A 21,679-nucleotide genomic window follows, 5' to 3' on the forward strand; every position below is an offset into this window, starting at 1 on the left:
GAGAGAGAGCCGGGAGTCTTCGAAAAAAAGCAAGGAGTGCCAGACCTTCGTTATTTTATAAAAGCTGAAAGTTTATCTGCGTACTGTCCCCAACACTGGGAACAACAATCAGTGACTATGAAGTTTGGAATTTGGATCATGGTGTATTTGGAAGATAACAGGTAACAAACTATCATTTATATTAGAAATCACGTCAATACAAAAAGCAAGACAGACACTTAAATTTACGGGTTTCTAGCACGGGGTTGCCAATTGCGGTCCGACACGCACGCACACTTACGCAATGTCCATGTAGGTATACGACGTAATCACAAGTAAAGCTCACTCGCCTTCGTGAACTGCAAGTAACTGCTTAGGAGCCAGAGATAATTTATTCTACAGTGCGAGTCAGGCTCGCGCAACGAGGGTTCCGTACTACAGTCGTATTATTTCGACATTTTGCACGATAATTCAAAAACTATGATGCTTAAAAATAAATAAAATTCTGTTTTAGAATGCACAGGTGATGCCCTTTCATACGATACCTTCCTTTATATAGTTATATTATACTTCGAAAATTGAAAATACTAATTTTTAGTTCATGACCACAATTTTTATTTTTTGTGTGATGTAGGTAAGCACAAATTCACAGTTTTCAGATTTTTCCCCTAGTGTCTGCTATAAGACCGACCTACCTGCGTTCTAGGTCAACGGGAAGTACCCTGTAGGTTTCTTGACAGACCGACAGACAGACAACAAAGTGATCATATATATTTGAATCTCATTTGAATTGTATACTATCTCTATGCATTTGAATCTTTTGAATATTCTCTTTTGAAACAATGTGAAATGTCACTGTCGTTTGTGGTCGTCTGTCAGCTGTCAGTGATCTTTCTAATTTTTTATTTACAAATAATGGTCCGAATAACCGCATTCATTAAGATATTTTTTATTGTAATAAAACGTGTTAGTGTTATATAGGTAACCTTTTAGATAAGTATTCAGAACCAGTCTGAAATGGAAGACATTTTAAAGAGTAAGTGCAATTGCATCATATATTGGGTGCTACCAAGGGTGCTAAGTTTAGTTTGTGGAGATTGTTGGTAATTCTGTTGAACCGTTTGAACTAAACCTCTTAAACTAAAATTACAGGTCTAAATTTATTCTTATCCAGTCATCCCTGGGTTAGCATTAGCTCCCTTCGCAAAATGATAGAACAGGTTAAACGGATAGCATTGGCACTTGTAAAACTGTGGCATTCATTTAGAGATTGTATATAACAAATAATGCCACATATTTACTTAAAAAAACCTTTTTTTTTTCAGTGTCAAAAGTGTTACAAGAACCTTACAAGATGTTTAAAGCAGACAGTGGTGCTATTACATTTAGTATAATTGCCAGAAACACAGATTGGTGTGGGGAAATTTTCCTTATTAGTAAAGAGTGTCCACATAAAATATTATATCAGGTGAGTTTCAGGTGTTTACATTATATTTTAGACTGATATAAAAGATAACGAGGTAGGTAAGGTTGCATACTCGGGAATTTTTTCCAACATTTTGCACAATAAATCAAAAACTATTGTGCATATTATGGAAAAGTCGAAGCACTTATCTGAAGTTTACCAAACGAAAAATCTGAAGTAATTATGGTCAATAGAAGTTTCTATTTCACAGAAAAAAATAAAACCAACGCTCTAACTATTATAGTTTTTTTGATATTTTAATAAGCAAAGTAAGTTTTGTGGTTTGCTAACAAAATTGATTCTTACCGTCTTACTTCTGTTGTAGTACGGTACCCTCGGTGCGAGAGTCCGACTCGCACTTGGTCGATTTTACAAGTATTATTGATATTCATATCTAACATTGCAGATAGAGCTGAATTTTGAATCTTTATACATAATTTTTAAAAAAGATGAGAAAGAAGTTACTTCGTTTGAATTACCTGCGTTACATATTAGGAGGCCAGAAAAGTTATGGTTAAGTTGGTACAATGACACTTTAAAACTTGGAGTTGTGGAATCCTGCAAGCACCTAAATCCATTTTTTGTATACGCAGACACATTTAGTGAACAGAACCCAAAACAGCAAATTGGATTTATAAGAGTTACAGCTGATCAATATCAAGATTTTATTGTTGAGTGTATGTCTAGTTTATTTTTTATTATTTCTAGCTTGCATTCGCCCACAAATTCACTTACGTATATCGTAAACTAGCTGATGCCCGCGACTTCGTCCGCGTGGAATTAGGTTTTTTAAAAATCCCGTGGGAACTCGTTGATTTTCCGTTTTTTACTGTATCCGTGTAAAAATCACGTCGATCTGTTGCTCCATCGCGGCTTGATTGAAGGACAAATAAACTCACTTTTGCATTTATGATATGGGTACCTGATTGTTTTCAAATATTGCATATAATATAATTATTATTACAATTTTATGATAGTCAGTCTACAATAATAACTTTGCTTTTTGTCTTTGTCATTTATTTTGTTTTTGTCATTTATTTGCATGGTTTGGTATTTATGTATTTAGTAGGTACTAGATGATGCCCGCGACTTTGTTCGCGTGGATTTAGGTTTTTTAAAAATCCCGTGGGAACTCCTTCGTTTTCCGGGACAAAAAGTAGCCTATGTCCTTCCCCAGGATATAAGCTAACAGACAGATAGACACACTTTCGTATTTATAATATTAGTATGGATTAAGTAGTATGGATTTTTTATAAGTACTTGCATCCATACTAATATTATTAATGCGAAAGTGTCTGTCTGTCTGCTAGCTTTTCACGGCCCAACAGTTTAACCGATTTTGATGAAATTTGGTACAGAGCTAGCTTATATCCCGGGGAAGGACATAGGCTACTTTTTGTCCAGAAAAATCAAAGTTCCCATGGGATTTAATAAACCTAAATCCACGCGGATGAAGTCGCGGGCATCAGCTAGTTTACGATATACGTAAGTGTTCTAATCTAGTTGTTAATAATAGTACTTTAAGTAGGTAGTAGCTTATTATGAGTGTTTATTTTTTAGCTGGTCCAGTTTTGAGACCTACCAGTCATAAGTTACACAGTATACAAGAGGGTCAATTAAAATGGGTTAAGGTGTCGGATAGTAGCCAGCTGCTGCCTAAGGATGCATTAATAGGTGGATTTGAGAATGAACCGATATACATTGCTCGTTCCAGGCACGGCAGATCGCTGTGTCCTGGAAAATATGTACCATCAAAAAAGAAAGCTTTTGTGCCATGGGGCCATGCTGAACATGCAAAAAAACATTTTGAGGTAAGTATATTGGTGCTTGCTTGCTTGCACAATTTTACATCTATACTAATAAATAAAACTGAAGTGTATGTCTGTACTAGAGTAACCGACATAGCTCAATGGATTGCGAAGCTGAAGTGGCAATGGGCAGGGCACATAGTTTGTAAATCCGATAGACGTTGGGGTCTCAAGGTGTTGGAATGGCGATCTCGCACCGGAAGACGCAGTGTTGGAAGACCCCCCCCTGGGTGGACGGACGAAATCAGACGAGTCGCAGTGAGCCGCTGAATTCAGGCGGCCCAAGACCGTGGTGTTTGGAAGTCCCTACAAGAGACCTATGTCCAGTAGGTTGATGATGATGATGTATGTCTGTGTTTTTGAAATAATTACCTCGTATTATGGTTATTTGAACTGTACCATAATTGAATCACATGTTTTAAAAAATTTAAGTCTTGTTAAAAATATAAGTAAAGTAAAGTGACGCTATGTCACAGTGTGGCTCAAGGATATTTTTCACGTTCAATGACGCTTGTTACACACGCAATAATATGTGGGTGTGTCTCAACGGAAAAATAAAATTCTTGAGTCCCAGTGTGACTCAAGATGAATTTTTCTCATATTGAGTGACAGAACACTGTCACTTACAATAAATGATTACGAAATATGATGGGTTGTTCCCGTTGAGTCACACTGTTACTTACGGGAGTGTGACTCAACGGGAACAACCCGTCATATTTTGTAATCATTAATCAAACATTTTTTTTACCTGCAGATTCTTTGTGGCTACAACGCCTTGTGGGTCAAGTGTAAAGAGAATTTTATACCTGAAAATGCCTTAATAGCTGGTTCATCAGAAGTGAACGGTGAAGATGTTTATATTGGTCGAGCGATGGTCGGTGATGATCTTGTGGTTGGAAAAATTCATATGCTGTACAAGACATGCTACCTACCGTACAAAGGCAAAGAAGTGGAAAGGCACACATATGAAATATTGGTAAGAGGAGATATTACAACTTATGGAGAGACTACCATTAGAAATTGCTTATTGGACCCCATGAAGGCCTTGCAACCATGCATATAATGTTGTATATACACTACACTTCCATATAAATGAAAGGATATGGTCACGCGAACAAATTTTTTCACGGTTTTGGAACCAAATAAATCAGCGCCACCTCTTAGATACTAATGAACGACCCGTTTGTAATCCAGACGTCACTGAGGTTCCATTGGTGCTAAAGTACCAGAGTCAGTGCCATTTTGTTTGTTCAATAACCCTGTCCATACGAAGTAATATATTAGTCAATGTATTTAAAACAGGTTGATTTTTGTCAAACTGTATAAAATATTAGTTATACCGCCGAGTTTCTTGCTGGTTCTTCTCGGTAGAAACGGCATTCCGAACCAGTAGTAAATTAAACTACCTGACGATCCAAAAGCACTTGTAAAAGTTTTCTTGAATAAAAATCTATTCTATTCTATAAGCACCTAACAAGGCATGGCAAACTACAAAGTGATACAATAAAGAAAGAAAGAAAGAAAACTAGTTTAATCATCTTATGCCTAAGGTACAAACAAACTAAAAATGAATGGTAGTAGTTAGTAGATAATAAGAAGTACTTAAAATAAAATGCTTATTTTGTAATAAATACTTTATTGCACATAATATACTTATACTAACAGTTTACTGTACATAATAAACTTTGGCCAACATATAACCTTGTGATTTTAATTTTCTACAAAAGCTTGGTTACTCATAAACGACTGGTACTACACTAGCGGCACGCTATGATGGCCGGTTTGACACATTACAATAGTGATGTGGAATGTCAATTTATTCTCGAACAAAAAACAATTAAGTTTTGTTTTTGTACCTGATTAAATAGGTTTAATAAAACAAAAATGTATATGTTTATTTAATTTATTTGAACGAACTGAATATTTGAACGAAAATGAATATACATACTTTATATGCACACAAGAAACATATGAATACAAAAGATACCGAAAAAGGTGCCACAAAAGGCCATAATTAATCAGATTCGTCCATACTACTATTTTCACTGTCGTCACTGCTATCATCACATACATTAATAATTATATGTTCGTTTTCTATAATATTATCTATTTTCACATCTCTTTCATAATCTTCCCTTATTAATTTAACAGTTCTATTCACAACCTTTTCCCAGTCTCCTTTAGTCACATGTTCACAAGCTTCTTCTAATAATTTTAGCATTTTTTTTGTGGTAAATGGGGGTTCTGTATTGTGTCTTGCAGCATATCCCTTAATTTGAGCCCACACCAACTCAATCGCATTATACTCACAATGGTAAGGCGGTAACCGTATAACTCTGTGCCCATGTTCTAATGCTATTTCGTCAATGACGTATCGGATCTTGGTTGGTTTGTTTTCTTTTAAAAGACGTACTAATTCCGCTTTTAACATATTCATGTTTGCATCTACGCCATTTTTACGAAGCCATGCGACGATATCAGCTTTCTTTTGGGATTGGGCAGGTGGCTTGTCAATTTGCATCGAGTGGTATGGGGCGTTGTCCATAATTATAATAGATGGTTCAGGGAGGCTACACAACATTGAGGTAAACCATTCAGTAAACTTTTCTCCATTCATGTCTTCATGATAGTCTCCAGTGGTTTTTGACGCAAAAGCCATGAGAGAACCTTCGACAAACCCGTTGATGGTTCCGGCGTGACAAATTATAAGTCGCGATCCTTTTCCTACAGGAACTTTGGAAGTAGATGCTGCTGTGTCATCGTTCCAAGAACGGCCTACAGTATGGTTAGCATTAAGCCATGTTTCATCCAAGAACACAACATTTTGCCAATTTTTGATTTCTTTCACTTGCCGTAAAAAAGTATACCTTGCCATCGCTATATCAAATCTTTCCATCAATATTTTGCGTTTGTTACATTTTTTGTATCGAAATCCAATGGTCTTCAAAATCTTCGTTAAAGAACTTTCCCCACCGAAGAATAATCCAGCTTCCTTCAGTGAATGCACCAACTTTTTTCTTGTTGGATACTCCTTCTGTAAATAGTAGCCGTAAACATGTCTTCGGATAGCATCGGCATCAAAGCTATCGATGCCTACGACTGGTTTTGCTCGTTTTCTCTTTTTTGGTGTGTGAAGTTTATTTTCTTCTGTGCCAGTCTCGCCATATTTTTTTTTAGTTATCCGTCTAACAGTTCGTTGTCCAATATTAAGCGCATCAGCTACGCGTTCAACCACTGACGTTATAGGTAAAATTGGCCCTCCATTTTGAGCTTCACGATCGAAATAGTTACGAAGGCGTATTAGGAACTCACGTGTCTGACTATTTAGAACAGTTCTCTGCGTACGTTCGGTCATATCGACGAAATCCACAACAAAGGGCTTGAACAGAGTCCAAATTAACGAGCAAGGGTCAACAGTAATGCAGTATCAATATTTGAAATCCAAAGCCAGGTCAAAACTATATCACAATCGCATTGCACTGACAGTTTATACTTTTCGAAGCAACGTCAATTCGAAACTGCTTTGTTTTGCATTGAGCATTGACGCGAGTTTGCCGGAGGTAGTAGTTGTGCTAGCCAGCGATCCTATGTGACGATCGTATTAGATTCCATTTTTAAAAATTTATTGATATTTTTTTGCGATTTCAGAGGTTTGTCCACATAGTGAAAATTGTTCATATTCACAAGTACATTCACCCCTTAAATGGTGCAAACTGATTTTTCTACACTTGTATACATTTAAGAAATCAATTTAATAAATAAATTTTGAGTCCTAAACCTAAAACTACATTCGATAAAATTTATGAATCTCTGCACATCACTATCGTCAATAAAGTAATACAATTATTTCCTTCAAAGTCGTTATCAATTAATACGGAACTTCATGAGCGGACAAACGTCAAACCGGCCATCATAGCGTGCCGCTAGTTTAGTACAGTAACGGCGGTTACGCACTCATCCGATCCGAGTCCGTAAAAATACGTTCTTTTTTGTTTTGTATGGGAGCTTATGACATGTCGTAGGTAATCGCTGGTATTCTCACGGATGACGGAAGTGCAGTGCGTAATCGCCGCAAGTATTTACTTAAATATTTACGGAAAGTAATGTACATCGGCCTTCAGAATGACATTTCAGCTTTGTAGAGCGTTGTCTCTGTCACTCATACATATATGACGTTTTGTCGGTCTCAACGACAGATGCTCAACAAATCAGCTATCTCCTAAAGGTCGATGTACATTACTTTTTACCGCGTACTGTAAATAAATATTCAGTTATTCGCAAGAATGCTAGTTGTACATTTTACATTAAGGGCCGGTTGTTTCAACAAACTTTGACGGACACGTAACCTTTAAATATGGCGCTAACGAACGTAAGTAAAGAAAAAGCGTTGATTCAGCATCTATTAGCGCTAACGTTCGTTAAAAAGTTACGTTTACGTTAACCAGTGCTGGAGTCATTGGTGATCGTCAAATCAGTTCGTAACTTCATACTTCTTACAAACGGAATATTTTATTTACAAATTATAATGGAATCAATTTAATTCAAAGCTTTTAATGGTAGTTTTTTTGAAGATGAAAGAGAATTTGTAAGAAAGAAAAAGTGTTTAAAATGCGAAGTAGCAATATTAATAACTATGTATATAATTTAATATACTTAAAATGAAATAAAAAAAAAGGATAGGTACGGAGAAGTAAGTTATTTTTTAGTTTCGCAACCAAAATAACAATGGCGAACAGTTTTTTGTACAATGAAGCAACGCACTTAAATTAACAGATGTTAAAGTTCGTCTACGTCTGTTAAATTTTAACGAACGTATCGTACGAAGACCAATGGTTTGAAACAACCGGCCCTAAGTGGTACAGGTACTTTGTTAAATAATTATTATAAAACACACTCAATGAGTTCCGTACCTACCATTGTATAGAAAAAATATCATTTTTTATTTTTCATTGCGGCCATTTTGAAACTTTTATTTTTTGCTATAGCCGCAATACACATCAAATGTGAAAATTTCAACTCTACCTATTATGGTTTACGAGATACAGTCCGCTTATACAGACGGACTGACACCGAAGGTTTAGTAGTAAGGTCCCGTTGGCACCCTTCGGATACGGAACCCTAAAAAGCCTTATGTGGTCACCGTAAGTCTAAGGGTGACGCAGCAGCGCCTTGCTCCATACAAACTCAAATAAACTATATTCGGCGCGCCACGTCGCGCAGCGCAGCTCAAGTGTGTTGGGTTTTTAAAACTGAGGCCACACGATGCGTTTCCGGTGCGTTGTGGCGCTGCAGGTGTGGCTTCAACCCGCCTAGGCCTCTCTGGTTTCAAGTCCGTTGCGAGTGCGGTCGGGGCCGCACGACGTCGTAAGTCTGAGGGCACACGATGCGTTGCGGCGCCGCACCGCAAAGATTTCACTGTATCAGCGGGCACACGAGCGGTGCGGCGCGGCGCCGCAACGTTGTTATGTCACAGCGGCGCCGTAGCAGCGTTGGACAGTGTCCTTCCTTGTGACGCATAAACAACTGAGCGGTGCCGCTTCGACGTCGCAACGCATTCACCCCTCCCAGCCTCGTCTCGGTGGTTGCAAGTTTCTATGTAAGACTACGCAGCGACACTCCGGCAACGCACCGCCGCCGCAACGCATCGTGTCCCGCTCTAACGCATCATGTAGCATTGTACAGTGATTTCTATATAGGATGACGCAGCGGCATCGCTCGGGCGCCGCGCCTCCGACGCAACGCATCGTGTGGCTTTACTCTAAGACGTCGGAGTCGCCTATATTTCTTGTTTGTTTGTATGCAATAACGAATAAGGCACATCTTCATCCTCGTAGATTCTATTCTATACCCAGGTCAGGTCACTTCAGTCAGTTTCTCTCCATTCTATATTTTGCCAGTTCATCTCCCTCTATACTTCTGAATCTGAACTATGTTGCTCTAGGACTATTTCCCAAGGTTCATACACTGTGTTAACATTTCTTGACATTTGGGGTGTAAGAGGTAGAAGACAGGAATTTGAATACATCAGTGGATTAACCAAAATTTCATATTCGCGTTTCGGAATATCTGTCATATGATAAGGTACAACACAGGCAGATTGCGATGTTTGAACTTTTCCAGGTATTACATTATCTTCGATAAGTGCACGCCCAATGTAAAGGGTGCCTTGATCATCGTATCCACCCTCAACTGCACCTAGTGGTATGGCTTTATTGCATGTTGGTACCCAAATACAATTGTACCCACATAGGACCTGCAAACATTTGACCTTACAAGAAATTTGCTAACAAGCTATGATTATGTTAAGGTGAATATATTATATCTATTGTCTGTAATAGATTACAGAATGTCATTGCACCAGTCTAGACACAGCTTTGGATACAGACTAAAGCTCTATTCACATTATATGTAGCAGACGCATATAAAAATATTATTTCATGCATTGTCTATCTATAAATATATAATGAAATGTTTTGTTTTTGTTTTTTTTTTAAAGAATATTAGCCATGTTAAATGAGTAATATTCCCCTTTCCTCTCCAACTAAGCGTCAGGCTTATGCTAGGAGTAGGTACGACAATAGTGCAACGGGCGGGGTCTGAACCGTCGACCTTTCGGTTTTCAGTACACTCCTTTACCGGTTGAGCTATTGAGGCTCTTTTGTGTCATCATTCCTCATATGCATGGCTATGGTTTGGAATACTCTTCCGCGATCTATGTTTCTTGCTTAAATGCGTCCCATCTTAGGTCACATATCACTTTGTGTGTGTTTTTGCCTATATGCATAAGAATCACATTGTAACTGTCATAGTTCTCACCTCAAATTTCTTCTTCTCAGGCATGTTATACCATGCAATATAGCCTAATCTGTGAGATGGTATATATTTGCCAGGGACCAACGCCCCTTCATGTTTAGCTCTTATTATATACAGTATCTCATTTTCATATCCTCCAATCAAAGCTCCATCAGGAAGTTTACCATTTTGTTCTGCTTCTTCCCACTTCAATTCACCTCCTGCCACATTCTTCAAAACAGGTTTTTCTAATTTCGGCGGCACTGTAACATACACAAATTAAACACTTACTGCCGTACTCAGAGACGTTTACTCGTTACTTAAGTTTAGTTAAAACGAGACAGAGCTATATCTCTCACATAAATCTGTCTCGTTTTAACTCAATCGTAAGTAACGATTAGAGACTCTGAGTGCGGCTGTAAGTGCTTCTCTATGATAAAAAACCGGCCAAGTGAGAGTCAGACACGCGTACCGAGTGTTCCGTACTCCGGTATTTTTTTCGACATTTTGCACGATAAATCAAAAACTATTATGCATAAAAAAAAAACTGTTTTAGACTATACAGGTAAAGCCCTTTCATTTTATACCCCACTTGGTATAGTTATCTTACTTTGAAAATATGGATTATTTGTTCATGAACACATTTTAATTTTTTTTTTGTTATGTACCTAACCATAAATTTCGGATTTTTTCCTTTACTTGTGCCATAAGACCTACCTACCTACCAAATTTCATGATTCTAGTTCAATGGGAAGTTCCCTATAGGTTTACTTGACAGACAGACAACAAAGTGATACTTTTAAGGGTTCCTTCTTTCCGTTTGAGGTACGGAACCCTAATAAAATGAGAAACTGATCAATTGACAAGTGACATAAATGTGCAGCTCAATCTCAAACTACTGGATCTAGAAAATTGAGGTTTTGCATGTAGGTTCTTGTTATGATGGATATGAAAGGATTTTCGGAAATTGCATTGCTGAGGGAGTAAAATAGAAAATGAATATTAATAGTAGAATAGTATAGATGCTGACTACAAAGCACAGCCTAAACCGCTGGTCGAAAGCTGGGGAAAAAGCAAATTCTATCACAGTTTTGCTTTGTTTAGGTGATTTCTGTATCCTATGTATTTCTAAAGTACCTATGTATGATTATTGGAACATGATACCTCATACTCGTGTAGTCGTGATACGTGTAACCTCATTACATCTACACTTAAGAAAAAAAAAATTGCGTTCCTTTTTTGTAAGACTATGTCACTCACACGATTTGCTGTTATCGTTGTAAAAACGTAATGTCTTCCATTGAATAATAAATTATATTTACTTATTATTGATTTGTTGGGTAATCCACCTCCTAATTATCAATAATGATTGACTTACAATATATTTTCCATTGTATATTTCCTCTGTCACCAAAGATAGTAAATGTAACATATTGTATATCTTGCACAAGCATTCGCTTAGATATGAGTGGAATTCCATCACTGGTGCGACCAAATTGTAGCCGAGCTTTATGCCAGGAAATCCAGAACTTGTTGTATTCATTTCCAGTCAAAATATTGGGTACTTGTCTAATATTGCCCACACGAGTGCCATCCTTCTCTATCCAACACTTATCTGGTGTTATCACAATCTGCAATAGAGAATTTTACCATGTGAGATTGCAGTCAAGAGCACATAGTATATGTATTAAAAAAACTAAAAATAATTGCATAATATTGTTTCTTTATTTGAAATTACCAAATTGCACAATTGAATTGGAGTTGAATTGCTTGGTTCCTAAAAATCCCACAGGAACTCTGTTTTCCTGGAAAAAGAGATCTATCTTTGAATAATCCTACCTACAAGTACCTACCTGCAGGTCTTATAAAAATCAGCTCTGTATTTTCAAAGGCTTATAACATGTATAAAAACATGTACCTACTTAATATGTATGGAAACATATTTATTTTAACATTTATATAAGGCCCCCCTCCCCCCTTAACACACAACAGACGGAAACGTTTAGTGCGGAAACCAGCCCAGAGCAAAGAAAGAAATAAAGCCTCCCTTCTATTTTTGTTGTATCCTATTTTTCTTTTACGACCTCTCCCAGTGCCAAGTATCAGGTAGAGATCTCTTATATAGGGATAGGTAAATGCTTCCCTGTCCACTTCATATCTTTTTTCTAAGTAGGTAGGTATCTATTATTAATTTTTGTTACAAATAATAAAAAAAGAATGAGTAGTTTCAAGTTACCCAGTAGTCACAAGTTTTTCCTGGTTTCACAGCTAGCCCTACCGCTGCGCGTCTTTGACTACTCATCCGAAACACAGACTGTCTTTCTCCTTTAACGCTGAATGCTAGTGCACTACTGGTTATTCTGTAAAACCTAAGTTGGTGATGAGGCAGAGTTGTGAATTCTGAAAAAAATGTAATTAAATAGGCACCTACCACCATAAGAGGTTTTGGTTTTAATAAATAGCTAACTAAAACACAATCACAAATATTCACCAATTGGATCACCCATTGTCAATTTGTTAAGGCCACGTTAAGGCTTAATATCCTTAATCCTTTATGAAAATCATGCTATGTCGTCTTCGAAGAAATCTCTTCGGAAAATATTATTAAATTCTTATTTTGGTCTATGATTATTGGTGCCGGACGCCGGTGCCGCTTATAAGTCTGTGTCTTACGTTCAACCATAGATTATAGATTATCTACTATATTACTAGAGATAGATGTGCGACTTAAGATTTCTTTTTGAAAGTTACGCGTGTGCTCACATCTAGAGGGCACTAATAGCGCGCTAGGCGTGCGAGAGCGCGAAAATTTAAATGCTATTTATAAAAGTACTTTACTAGCATATTTTATATTTTTGAACATGTTTTAAAAAAATATCAATAATTCCATTACCGTTTGTTTAAAACATGTTTAAAAATATATATTACAAGACTGACTCTTTAAGATACTAAATTATAAAACACTATACCTAGAAATAAAAAGGTTTTAAGGTTTTGTAAAGTATTTTATTTTCATAAATTCGTAACTAGGTACATAAAATACATACCCAAATTCAAGACCCGCGAGATTGTGAAAAAGGTAACGCTCAAATCCAAAATTTTTGTTTATTTACTTTTCATAACTTTCATATTACTACCTACCACAACTGGTGTATTTCAACGATCTTCAAACTGGTGATTGCAAATTTGACAATGGGCTAGTTGACACTTTTTTTAAGTAGGTCTTAAATGGTTAATATTTGTCCAATTAGATCAAAAAAATTAACACTATATTTTTTTGCACCCTAAAAACCGTAAAACTTTAATTTAAAAATATATTTTTCTTAGACAGGTGAAACACTGTCGGCCATGTTTGGCCGATAGATTATCTGTGCTCTGACGTCATGCATTTGTAAACAACTCCCAAAGTTTAACAAACATGACTTCTATACTAGTTTACATGAAAAATATAGTAATTATCGTTATTGTATCATCCGAGAATGTAAAAACGCATCGATAAAGACTACAGGAAAGTTGTGGATTAGAGTGCCCAGTGAAATAAATATACGTAACACGTGAAGACTTGCTTAATGGGATCCTATATCACTAACGACTTCAACCCAAATTTATTTTTGCAAAGATCACTTTGTTGTAAGTCTTAGGTACTTAATAACTTATTCAATTTATAAAGAGAAAACGATATTTTTTTACGTTTACTATGAGTTTTTAAAAACATATAAAAACTAGCTTATGCTCGTGACTTCGCCCGCGTGGACTTCATAAATTTCAAACCCCCATTTAACCCACTCAGGGGTGGAATTTCAAAAAATCCTTTCCTAGTGGATACCTTCTCTTTACCTACAAAGAACACACCCACCAAATTTCATGTATCTAGGACCAGCTGTTTAGACGTTTAGGCTGTGCGTTGATATATAAGTTAGTCAGGACTTTAAATTTTATATATATGGATACTACGTTAGTCCCCGCGTGACATAGGGATGACATTTCTTTGTTTACATATTTAATGACGTCACATTATGGCTGACAGCGTTTTCTGCGTTTCAAATAAAAATAAAAACTGTATTTTTTTAAATTGGATTTATATATCCATCCTGCGTTTTTAATAATTGTTATTGATATATTTCGTTGTCTTAAGCAAAATACTATAATAAATAATCATTTATTGGACGAAATTAGATATGAGTCAAGTAGCCTATTCGTAACTAGGTATATATTTCATCATCAGTCTTGCTTTCTAAATGTTGTCCTACTATCTCTTTTCATTGTTTAAATGGTTTCATAGAGAGGAGTAGCCAGGTTTTGGAAAGCCATGCAAACATCTGAAAAAATAGTAACATAAAATATGCATTAGTCTATACTTACTTATTGTACTTAATTAGTTGATAGTTGATACCTATAATATAAAAATAACTTGGTCAATAAAGTTCAAAACAAATGTTGTAAGTACACTTAATTACAAAACAAAAAATTTACAGAATTAGTAGTTAATAATCCACAGCAATATGATAAATGCAAAAGTGTGTCAACCTGTCTGTATGCTAGCTTTTTACAGTAATTTTGTGTAACCGTTTATGATGAAAGTTAGTACAGAGATAGCTTGCATCCAGGTAAGGACATAGGCTTCTTTTGTCACGGAAAAATCAAACAGTTCCCATGGGATTCTCAAAAACCCTAAATCCACGTAGACAAAGTGGTGGTCATCATCTGTTTGGTACAGACATAGCTTGCATTGACGGTTGTAACTTGTAGGCCACTTTTATCCCGGAAAATTGGACTTCTCACGGGATTTCTAAAATAGTTTTTTCGAGCGGACGAAATCGCAGGAATTATATACCTAGTATCATGATAAAATACCTAATGTCCTAATGGTGCCTTAATGGTGCACAGAGTTTGACTCATTGAAGTAATTTTGAGTTAGATCACGAGTGAGCTGATTTTATACTTACCAAATTAGTCACATCCAGACACACATCGAGATCTCCGTGGCATTTTTCTGCACAAATATATTCACAGAAAAATCATTTCACAAAACAAAAACAAGTCCGTAATCCGTAGCCGTGGTCAGTCGTTCAGGCATGAATCGAGTCCGTAAATCAATCCTTGGAATATAGTTATCGAGGTATTGAAAGGAAATACAGACTACAGAGTCCTGTTATTAAAGCAGGGTCAGATAAATTTAACAGAAATACATATAAATATTTACTACAGCACACGAAAACATGAAAAGTTGGTTATAATTTATTAATGTCATTAAAATTACAGCAATGTGCCCGCCATCTGTTGACGTCTTTTGTAAACTGTTATCTATTTGTTTAGCCGTGCTCGCGCTTAGATGGCACCACAAGCGAATTTCAAGTTGCGATTGGCACAAAAAGTTATGGCGCGTGAGGAGTAAAATTTAATGCGTTATACTATACCTACTGTATCCAGGCCAGGCTACGGCACATAGATAACACACTATATACCAGAGACTACGGCAAGAACACACGAGTAGGTATAATATCTACTCGTGTGGCAAGAAGTTACTATCACCGACCAGGGTTAGTATAGAGGGCTCGTTCTGTGAGGTAGGTACCTTGTGTAGAGAAGAAAATTTTTGAGTCACCAACCAATCACAAACTAAACTATGTTTTCGAATTAAATTTCGAATGTTTTTTTGAAAAAAAAGTTTTGAATTTTATTTCGAATGATTTTTGATATCATAAATAACTATTATGTTTGCAATTGGTTGGTGACTCTTGGTGGAATTACGTAACAGAGAGACCAACCCTATAGGTACCAACTTTCCGTGGTATAAAACGGTACCTATGTCGGTCAATTATTTGATAGTTTTAGAAAATATATAAGTGTTTTATTTTATTTTTTTGAAAGTAATCAACAGCGAATACATAATTATTATTTAAATCTAAATCTAGTTTTAACAGAAGGAAATCCTACATCAAATATTATATCGATAAGTTCTCAGATTTTGACCTACCTACCTTTAGACCTATAGTTTCGAACTTCGGTCGATATGATATTCAGAAAAAGCGATAACCAATTACTTCCCTTTAGGCAGGAAGGTTAAAATTAAATAATTAATTTCTCACTTTGATGGATTTCAAAATTATGTTCTGTGATTTATTAGTTTTGATCTAGGTAGATATATTTTAATTCCATTGCGTTAAATATGATAAAATTAACGACAGCATAAAACTTTTCCATAGGGCGATCATACACAATGGCCAATGGCCAATGGGGCTATATTATAAACCATTAAATTATAAATTAAAAAAAATATAATTTAATATTACAAAAATATAAACAAGGAACTAACGAGAGATAAAAAGTTTTTAATAAATTTGACCAGACAAAAAGTTGTGGTAATATTTTAATATCAAAGTTACAAATTACAATAAACATTTATTAATCTCACACAATGCTATGCGAAATAATAATTATAATATCTACTTACAGTAAAATTCATAAACATAAATAAGATAGGTACCAGCTAACAGATATTTACAAATTATAATTTATATAATTAGAATTAGGTACTATACTTACTAATATTATAAATACGAAAGTGTGTCTGTCTGTCTGCTAGCCTTTCACGGCCCATCCGTTCAACCGATTTTGACGAAATTTGGTACAGAGATAGCTTGCATCCCGGGGAAGGGCATAGGCTTTTTATCCCGGAAAATCAGAGTTCCCATGAGATTTTTAAAAATCTAAATCCACGCGGACGAAGTCGCGGGCATCATCTAGTTTATAATAATTATAAACTTTTTTATTACCTATGTATAATAAAAAACAGCAAACAGAAGTGCAATAAGTATAAAATATAACACTTTCCAATGCCTTACTCTTAATGACAGGCATTACACTTAAGACTTGTACACGACACAGGCTAAAGCGATAGACGTCATACAGTCGGTCGACGAACACAGAGCAAACCTTGCAGGGAGAGACGACGCAGGGTCGGCATTACTAATTATACATTACTCAGCTCAATTCAGCTTTTGTCCATAGAAAACACTAGTTTTGTATGGAGCTGCGTACGCATCCGTTCAGCTTTGTCTTTGTCTGTCTTTATTATGTGAGTGCTAACCCCAGCATTCAGCGCTATTACGCCGCTTACAGCACTATAATGCAAGTTGCAATTTCAACGGCGAGGATAGTCCACGTACAGCGCTGTACACGGCGGAACAGCACTGTATGCGGCGGAACAGCACTGTATGCGGCGGAACAGCACTGTATGCGGCGGAACAGCGCTGAACACTGGTTTTAGCGTGCTAGCAGTCGTACGACGCTGTACGCGGCTGATAGAACCGGAACTGTATAGGTGCCGCGGCGAAAGTCGGAACTTTGCCGTCAAGTGTCCCCTTCATTCTTGTTTGAATATTCTAAGCCTTTGTTCTCCAACAGCGCCCCCCTGTCAATGTCATTCAGTGCCAAGAGAGCCTTGTCGCACTGTAACCAAAATCATTCAGCGAAACGCGAATAAATGTAAATACTCCCTTAGAAAAAGATTTTCAGATTTTTTGCTTATTCTGATTCTGAGCTAGGTGCATAGTCCTCACTGTCCCAGATAACGTTCACATATGCGTTCTCTTCGTCCACTTCAAGTCTGTTTTCAGATATTTCGTCCATATGAGATACGAAATATCGATTTGGACTCTGCATGGAAATTTGGGGATTAACCAGAATCTCATATTCCTTTTTACCAATTTCTCTGTCATTGTAAGGGATGTAACAAACTGCGTGTGATGGTTGAACTTTTCCTGGTATGAGGTAGCCGTCCTCGACAGCACGACCAATGTACAGTGTCTCATGACTATCTTCCGAGTAGCCTCCCTCCACCGCACCCACTGGAATCCGGTTGCTGCATGTTGATACCCAAATGCAGTTGAAGCCACATAGGACCTGGAAACATTCAAAATAATATGTAATATCTGTCCCGACTCCCGGCTTTACTCACGTGTTTAGTCGACGTTAGCGTTTCAAACCCATCCGGGGTCCTTTTTCAAGGGAGTCAGTTCGCGCACTCGTCGCGGATGTGACGCGGAAATCACTCACGATAGTTTAAACGTAAAATTCAGAATAATCTGTAGAATACCAATCCAATACCAATATTATAAATGTACTGTCTATCTATCTTTTCATAGTTAAATTGATTTTCACAAGATTTGGTACAGAGATAGCTTGCGTCCCAGACATGGACACAGGTTACTTTTATCCATTTACTTTTAGACGACTTACCTGGCGCGTTGGTAAGCACTGCTGTCTTACTAGTGGGAGGTCCCGGGCTCGATTCCCAGCAGGGGTTCGGAATTTTATAATTTCTGGTCTGGTCTGATGGGAGGCTTCGGCCGTGGCTAGTTACTACCCTACCGGCACAAACGTGCCGCCAAGCGATTTAGCGTTCCGGTACGATGCCGTGTAGAAAACAAAGGGATGTGGGTTTATTAAAAACTGCCACACCCCTTCCAGGTTAGCTCGTTTCCATCTTAGACCGCATCATCACTTACCACCAGATGAGAGAGCAGTTATGGGCTAACTTGTCTGAATAAAATAAAATAAATCCAAAACAATCGAAATTCCCATGGTTTTTTTTAGAAATATAAATCCATATGGATAAAGTCACAGGACAGACCATCTAGCTATTTTCATTATTTATAATGGCAGTTTTTTTTAATAATCTATAAGTTACCTCAAATTTATTTTTTTCATGCATTTCACCACCCCATGGGATAAAGCCCAACCCTTGGGATGGTACAAATTTGCCAGGTGTTAGTGACCCCCGATGCGGAGCCTTTATTATATACAGTGTCTCTTGTTCATATCCTCCTATCAGAGCTCCGTCAGGAAGTTGATCCTCTGCAGCCACCCACTGCAGGTCACCTCCATTCACCTTCTTCAGAAGTGGTTTTTGCAATTTTGGTGGTACTGAAACATCCAAGAAATCAATATCAATAACCTCAATCTGCACGCACAACAGACGGAAACGTTTAAGTGCGGAAACCAGCCCAGAGCGAAGAAGAAGAACCTCAATCTGATTAGGGTTATGATTAGCTTAACCCAGGATCGGCGCATGGGGTCTTAAAAACTCCAGGGTCAGAAAAAATTGCTATATATTTTAATAAGCTACTATAAGAAATAGATTTGTAAGTTAAGAAGAAGTTAACTGTGATATCTGTTTAACACTAATATCTGTTTTTTATTGTAGCTTACTCAAACTTACTTAACTATAGTCCGTCTGCGCCAATTAAATAGCCGTTCTTGAAGTTAATCGCAAGACGCGTCGCATTAGTGTGAGTGCTACATCCGTATACAGTACACGAGCGCCTGGAACAATACCTGCGCTAGCTCGTAGTCGCATCGTAGGTCAGACGCGACTATTTAACTGCTGGGAACCATACTAACTAATGCACACATATAGTACGCGACAGGTCAAAATGGCAATGAGTATGGGTATGAGAAGGGTATTAACCCTGTCCAGGATAGGACGGGTGACGTGTGGGTGTGTGGAGCATCCCCACCCTGATTGCCATCTCGACCTATCGCATACTATACCTACATCAGTATCAGTTTATGTGCTGTGATTGATTAAAGGTGACCCATGCAACTAAATTAATTGACTTACAGTATAGCTTCCACTGCAGAGTGCCTCTGTCAGCATAGACAGAGAATGTGACATATTGTATATCTCGAATGGGTATTTTCCTTGATATGAGTGGAACACCAGTACTGGTACGACCGAATTGCAATCGAGTACCATGCCATGAAATCCAGAATTTTGTATACACATCACGGGATAAAATGTTAGACACATCTTTGACATTGGTAGTGCGCGCTCCGTCTTTCTCAATCCAACACTGATTATGGCAAAACACAATCTGAGAAAATAGAAAACTGTATAAAATAAAGTATACTTTATAAACAGAAATATAATATAATATACATACATTATTGTATACAAAATTAAGTATACACAGTGGAAACTGGATTAACCGGACTAATTGTTGTCGTTAGGGATCCGGATAATGGAATGTATGAAGAAAATCGGGTTTTGTGCATACTATGTAGTTCACTATAGTAGTATTTTCAATTTTCAAAGTAAGATAACTATACCAAGTGGGATATCATATGAAAGAGCTGTGCCTGTACATTCTAAAACAGATTTTTATTTATTTTTATGCATAATAGTTTTTGATTTATTGTACAAAATGGCGGAAAAAATACCCTAGTATGGAACCCTCAGTGTGCGAGTCTGACTCGCACTTGGCCTAACAATTTTCGGTTGGTAGTCCGGATAATCGCGAATCCGTATAACTGAGGGCCGGATAATCAAGTTTCTACTGTACCAGATAAATATATTATAGGGTAAGTTTAGACAGCAATCAAGATTCTTAAATATCCAAGATGAGGTATTCTATTATTTATTATTATTATTATTTATTTATTATTTAATTAGAACGGCCATAAAGCCAATTACACTAATTAAAATACGAGTACAAACTAACATAAACATACTTACAAAAATTAACAACTTAAAATTATAAATTTTAAAAAGCAAAATTATAAATTTTCACAAAAGTGCAAGATCTGACCCATGAGGTCAGCCCATTTGTCAGCAAATATGTCACAGCGAGTATTGTGTATATGTTTAGTTCAGTTTATTATTTCATCACTTCAGTGACTCATTGAAAAGATTTCACAATTTAAGTACTTCCTCTTAAATTGAAATAGCTGGTAGATTTTTCATAACATGACATTCTTTATTTATGGTTCATTTTGCTGTATGTTGTGTGCTTGAAGTACATCAGCTATTATTTATTAATCGGAGGTTAAGAGCATATTTTTTATTGTTGTTATTCATTGTGTATCTTGTGTGTCTATGGCAGGATATACAGCAAGATTGACCATGCATAGAGAACTTCACTCTATTAAATATTGCACAAGATTATCATGAACTTATTATTCACTTACCCAGTAATCACATTTTTCGCCAGGTCTCCTAGCCAGTCCCACAGCCGCGTGTCTCTCGCCTTTAACGGAGAATCCTATAGCACTGCTAGTTATTTTGTAAAAAATATGCTGATGCTGAGGCCAAGTTGTGAATTCTGAAACATTAGGCATAATTTTTGCATAACTAAAACATGAATTATTACTGCCGAACAATCAGTGCATAGTTATATTAGTTATCGTAGTTTTCCTTACTTATCCTACTTACCAATGAGATCACCCATTGTCACGTTCACAAATTTCAAAGCACAGCACAGGTAATCCAGGTAATGCACAGGTATTGATATTATAATTATATCTTCATCTGAACACCATATTCATAAGTAAACCTAATGTGGAAATTATAAAATTATCAATAAAAATTATCAAAAAAAGTCCTAACATTTAGCCCTTCTGGAAAATATGAAATCGCTATTTTTACTAAATAATTTTATGTTTCCATTTAGGTTTCCGCTATTTTTAGGTTTCCACTTTTCCGCAGTTTCAGTTTCAGAAATCAGACTAAATTAAAAACACGAAAATCTACGAAATTGACGAAATAGAATTCACCGACCAAGAATTGAATAGAATTAAGAATGATTAAGAATACGAAATCGAAAATATTAATTTGCTATTTGTATTTGATACT

The 21,679-nt window shown here is 36.6% G+C and overlaps 3 protein-coding genes across 5 annotated transcripts; 1 reads left to right on the top strand and 2 right to left on the bottom strand.

Moving 5' to 3' along the window:
• Positions 1 to 759: 759 nt before the first annotated feature.
• Positions 760 to 4,509, top strand: LOC117987686 (uncharacterized). The gene is made up of 5 exons (XM_034974717.2): positions 760 to 1,015; positions 1,305 to 1,447; positions 1,851 to 2,121; positions 3,005 to 3,255; positions 4,007 to 4,509. Exons 1-5 carry the CDS (start codon positions 997 to 999, stop codon positions 4,313 to 4,315), a joined length of 993 nt encoding a protein of 330 aa, XP_034830608.1. The 5' UTR covers positions 760 to 996; the 3' UTR covers positions 4,316 to 4,509.
• Positions 4,510 to 7,187: 2,678 nt separating this feature from the next.
• LOC117994982 (uncharacterized) lies at positions 7,188 to 12,706 on the bottom strand. Its single transcript, XM_034982962.2, has 5 exons — positions 12,536 to 12,706; positions 12,281 to 12,444; positions 11,423 to 11,675; positions 10,069 to 10,307; positions 7,188 to 9,505 (listed from the first exon to the last, which is right to left on the bottom strand). The coding sequence occupies exons 1-5, from the start codon at positions 12,549 to 12,551 to the stop codon at positions 9,161 to 9,163; spliced, it is 1,017 nt and encodes a 338-aa protein (XP_034838853.2). The 5' UTR covers positions 12,552 to 12,706; the 3' UTR covers positions 7,188 to 9,160.
• Positions 12,707 to 16,401: 3,695 nt separating this feature from the next.
• Positions 16,402 to 21,627, bottom strand: LOC117994971 (uncharacterized). Of its 3 annotated transcripts, none has more exons than XM_034982950.2 (6): positions 21,434 to 21,627; positions 21,260 to 21,355; positions 21,016 to 21,149; positions 19,670 to 19,922; positions 18,737 to 18,972; positions 16,402 to 17,949 (listed from the first exon to the last, which is right to left on the bottom strand). In XM_034982950.2, exons 2-6 carry the CDS (start codon positions 21,273 to 21,275, stop codon positions 17,572 to 17,574), a joined length of 1,017 nt encoding a protein of 338 aa, XP_034838841.1. In that variant the 5' UTR covers positions 21,276 to 21,355; positions 21,434 to 21,627; the 3' UTR covers positions 16,402 to 17,571. The 3 variants fall into 3 exon arrangements, with proteins under 3 accessions (XP_034838841.1, XP_069360620.1, XP_069360629.1); XM_069504519.1 differs by having other exon boundaries at positions 21,260 to 21,380; positions 21,473 to 21,615; XM_069504528.1 differs by having other exon boundaries at positions 21,473 to 21,611.
• Positions 21,628 to 21,679: the final 52 nt, after the last annotated feature.

The sequence above is a fragment of the Maniola hyperantus genome, chromosome 2, assembly GCF_902806685.2.
Source record: "Maniola hyperantus chromosome 2, iAphHyp1.2, whole genome shotgun sequence".
NCBI classification, from domain to species: Eukaryota; Metazoa; Arthropoda; class Insecta; order Lepidoptera; family Nymphalidae; genus Maniola; species Maniola hyperantus.

Coding starts and splice junctions, on each gene's coding strand:
- LOC117987686 (XM_034974717.2), top strand. Junction 2,122..3,004: donor TCAAGATTTTATTGTTGAGT/GTATGTCTAGTT, acceptor TTTATTTTTTAG/CTGGTCCAGTTTTGAGACCT. Junction 3,256..4,006: donor ATGCAAAAAAACATTTTGAG/GTAAGTATATTG, acceptor TTTTACCTGCAG/ATTCTTTGTGGCTACAACGC.
- LOC117994982 (XM_034982962.2), bottom strand. Junction 11,676..12,280: donor GAAAAACTTGTGACTACTGG/GTAACTTGAAAC, acceptor TCTCTATTGCAG/ATTGTGATAACACCAGATAA. Junction 9,506..10,068: donor CTGAGAAGAAGAAATTTGAG/GTGAGAACTATG, acceptor AAATGTTTGCAG/GTCCTATGTGGGTACAATTG.
- LOC117994971 (XM_034982950.2), bottom strand. Junction 19,923..21,015: donor GCGAAAAATGTGATTACTGG/GTAAGTGAATAA, acceptor CTATTTTCTCAG/ATTGTGTTTTGCCATAATCA. Junction 17,950..18,736: donor ATGAAAAAAATAAATTTGAG/GTAACTTATAGA, acceptor GAATGTTTCCAG/GTCCTATGTGGCTTCAACTG.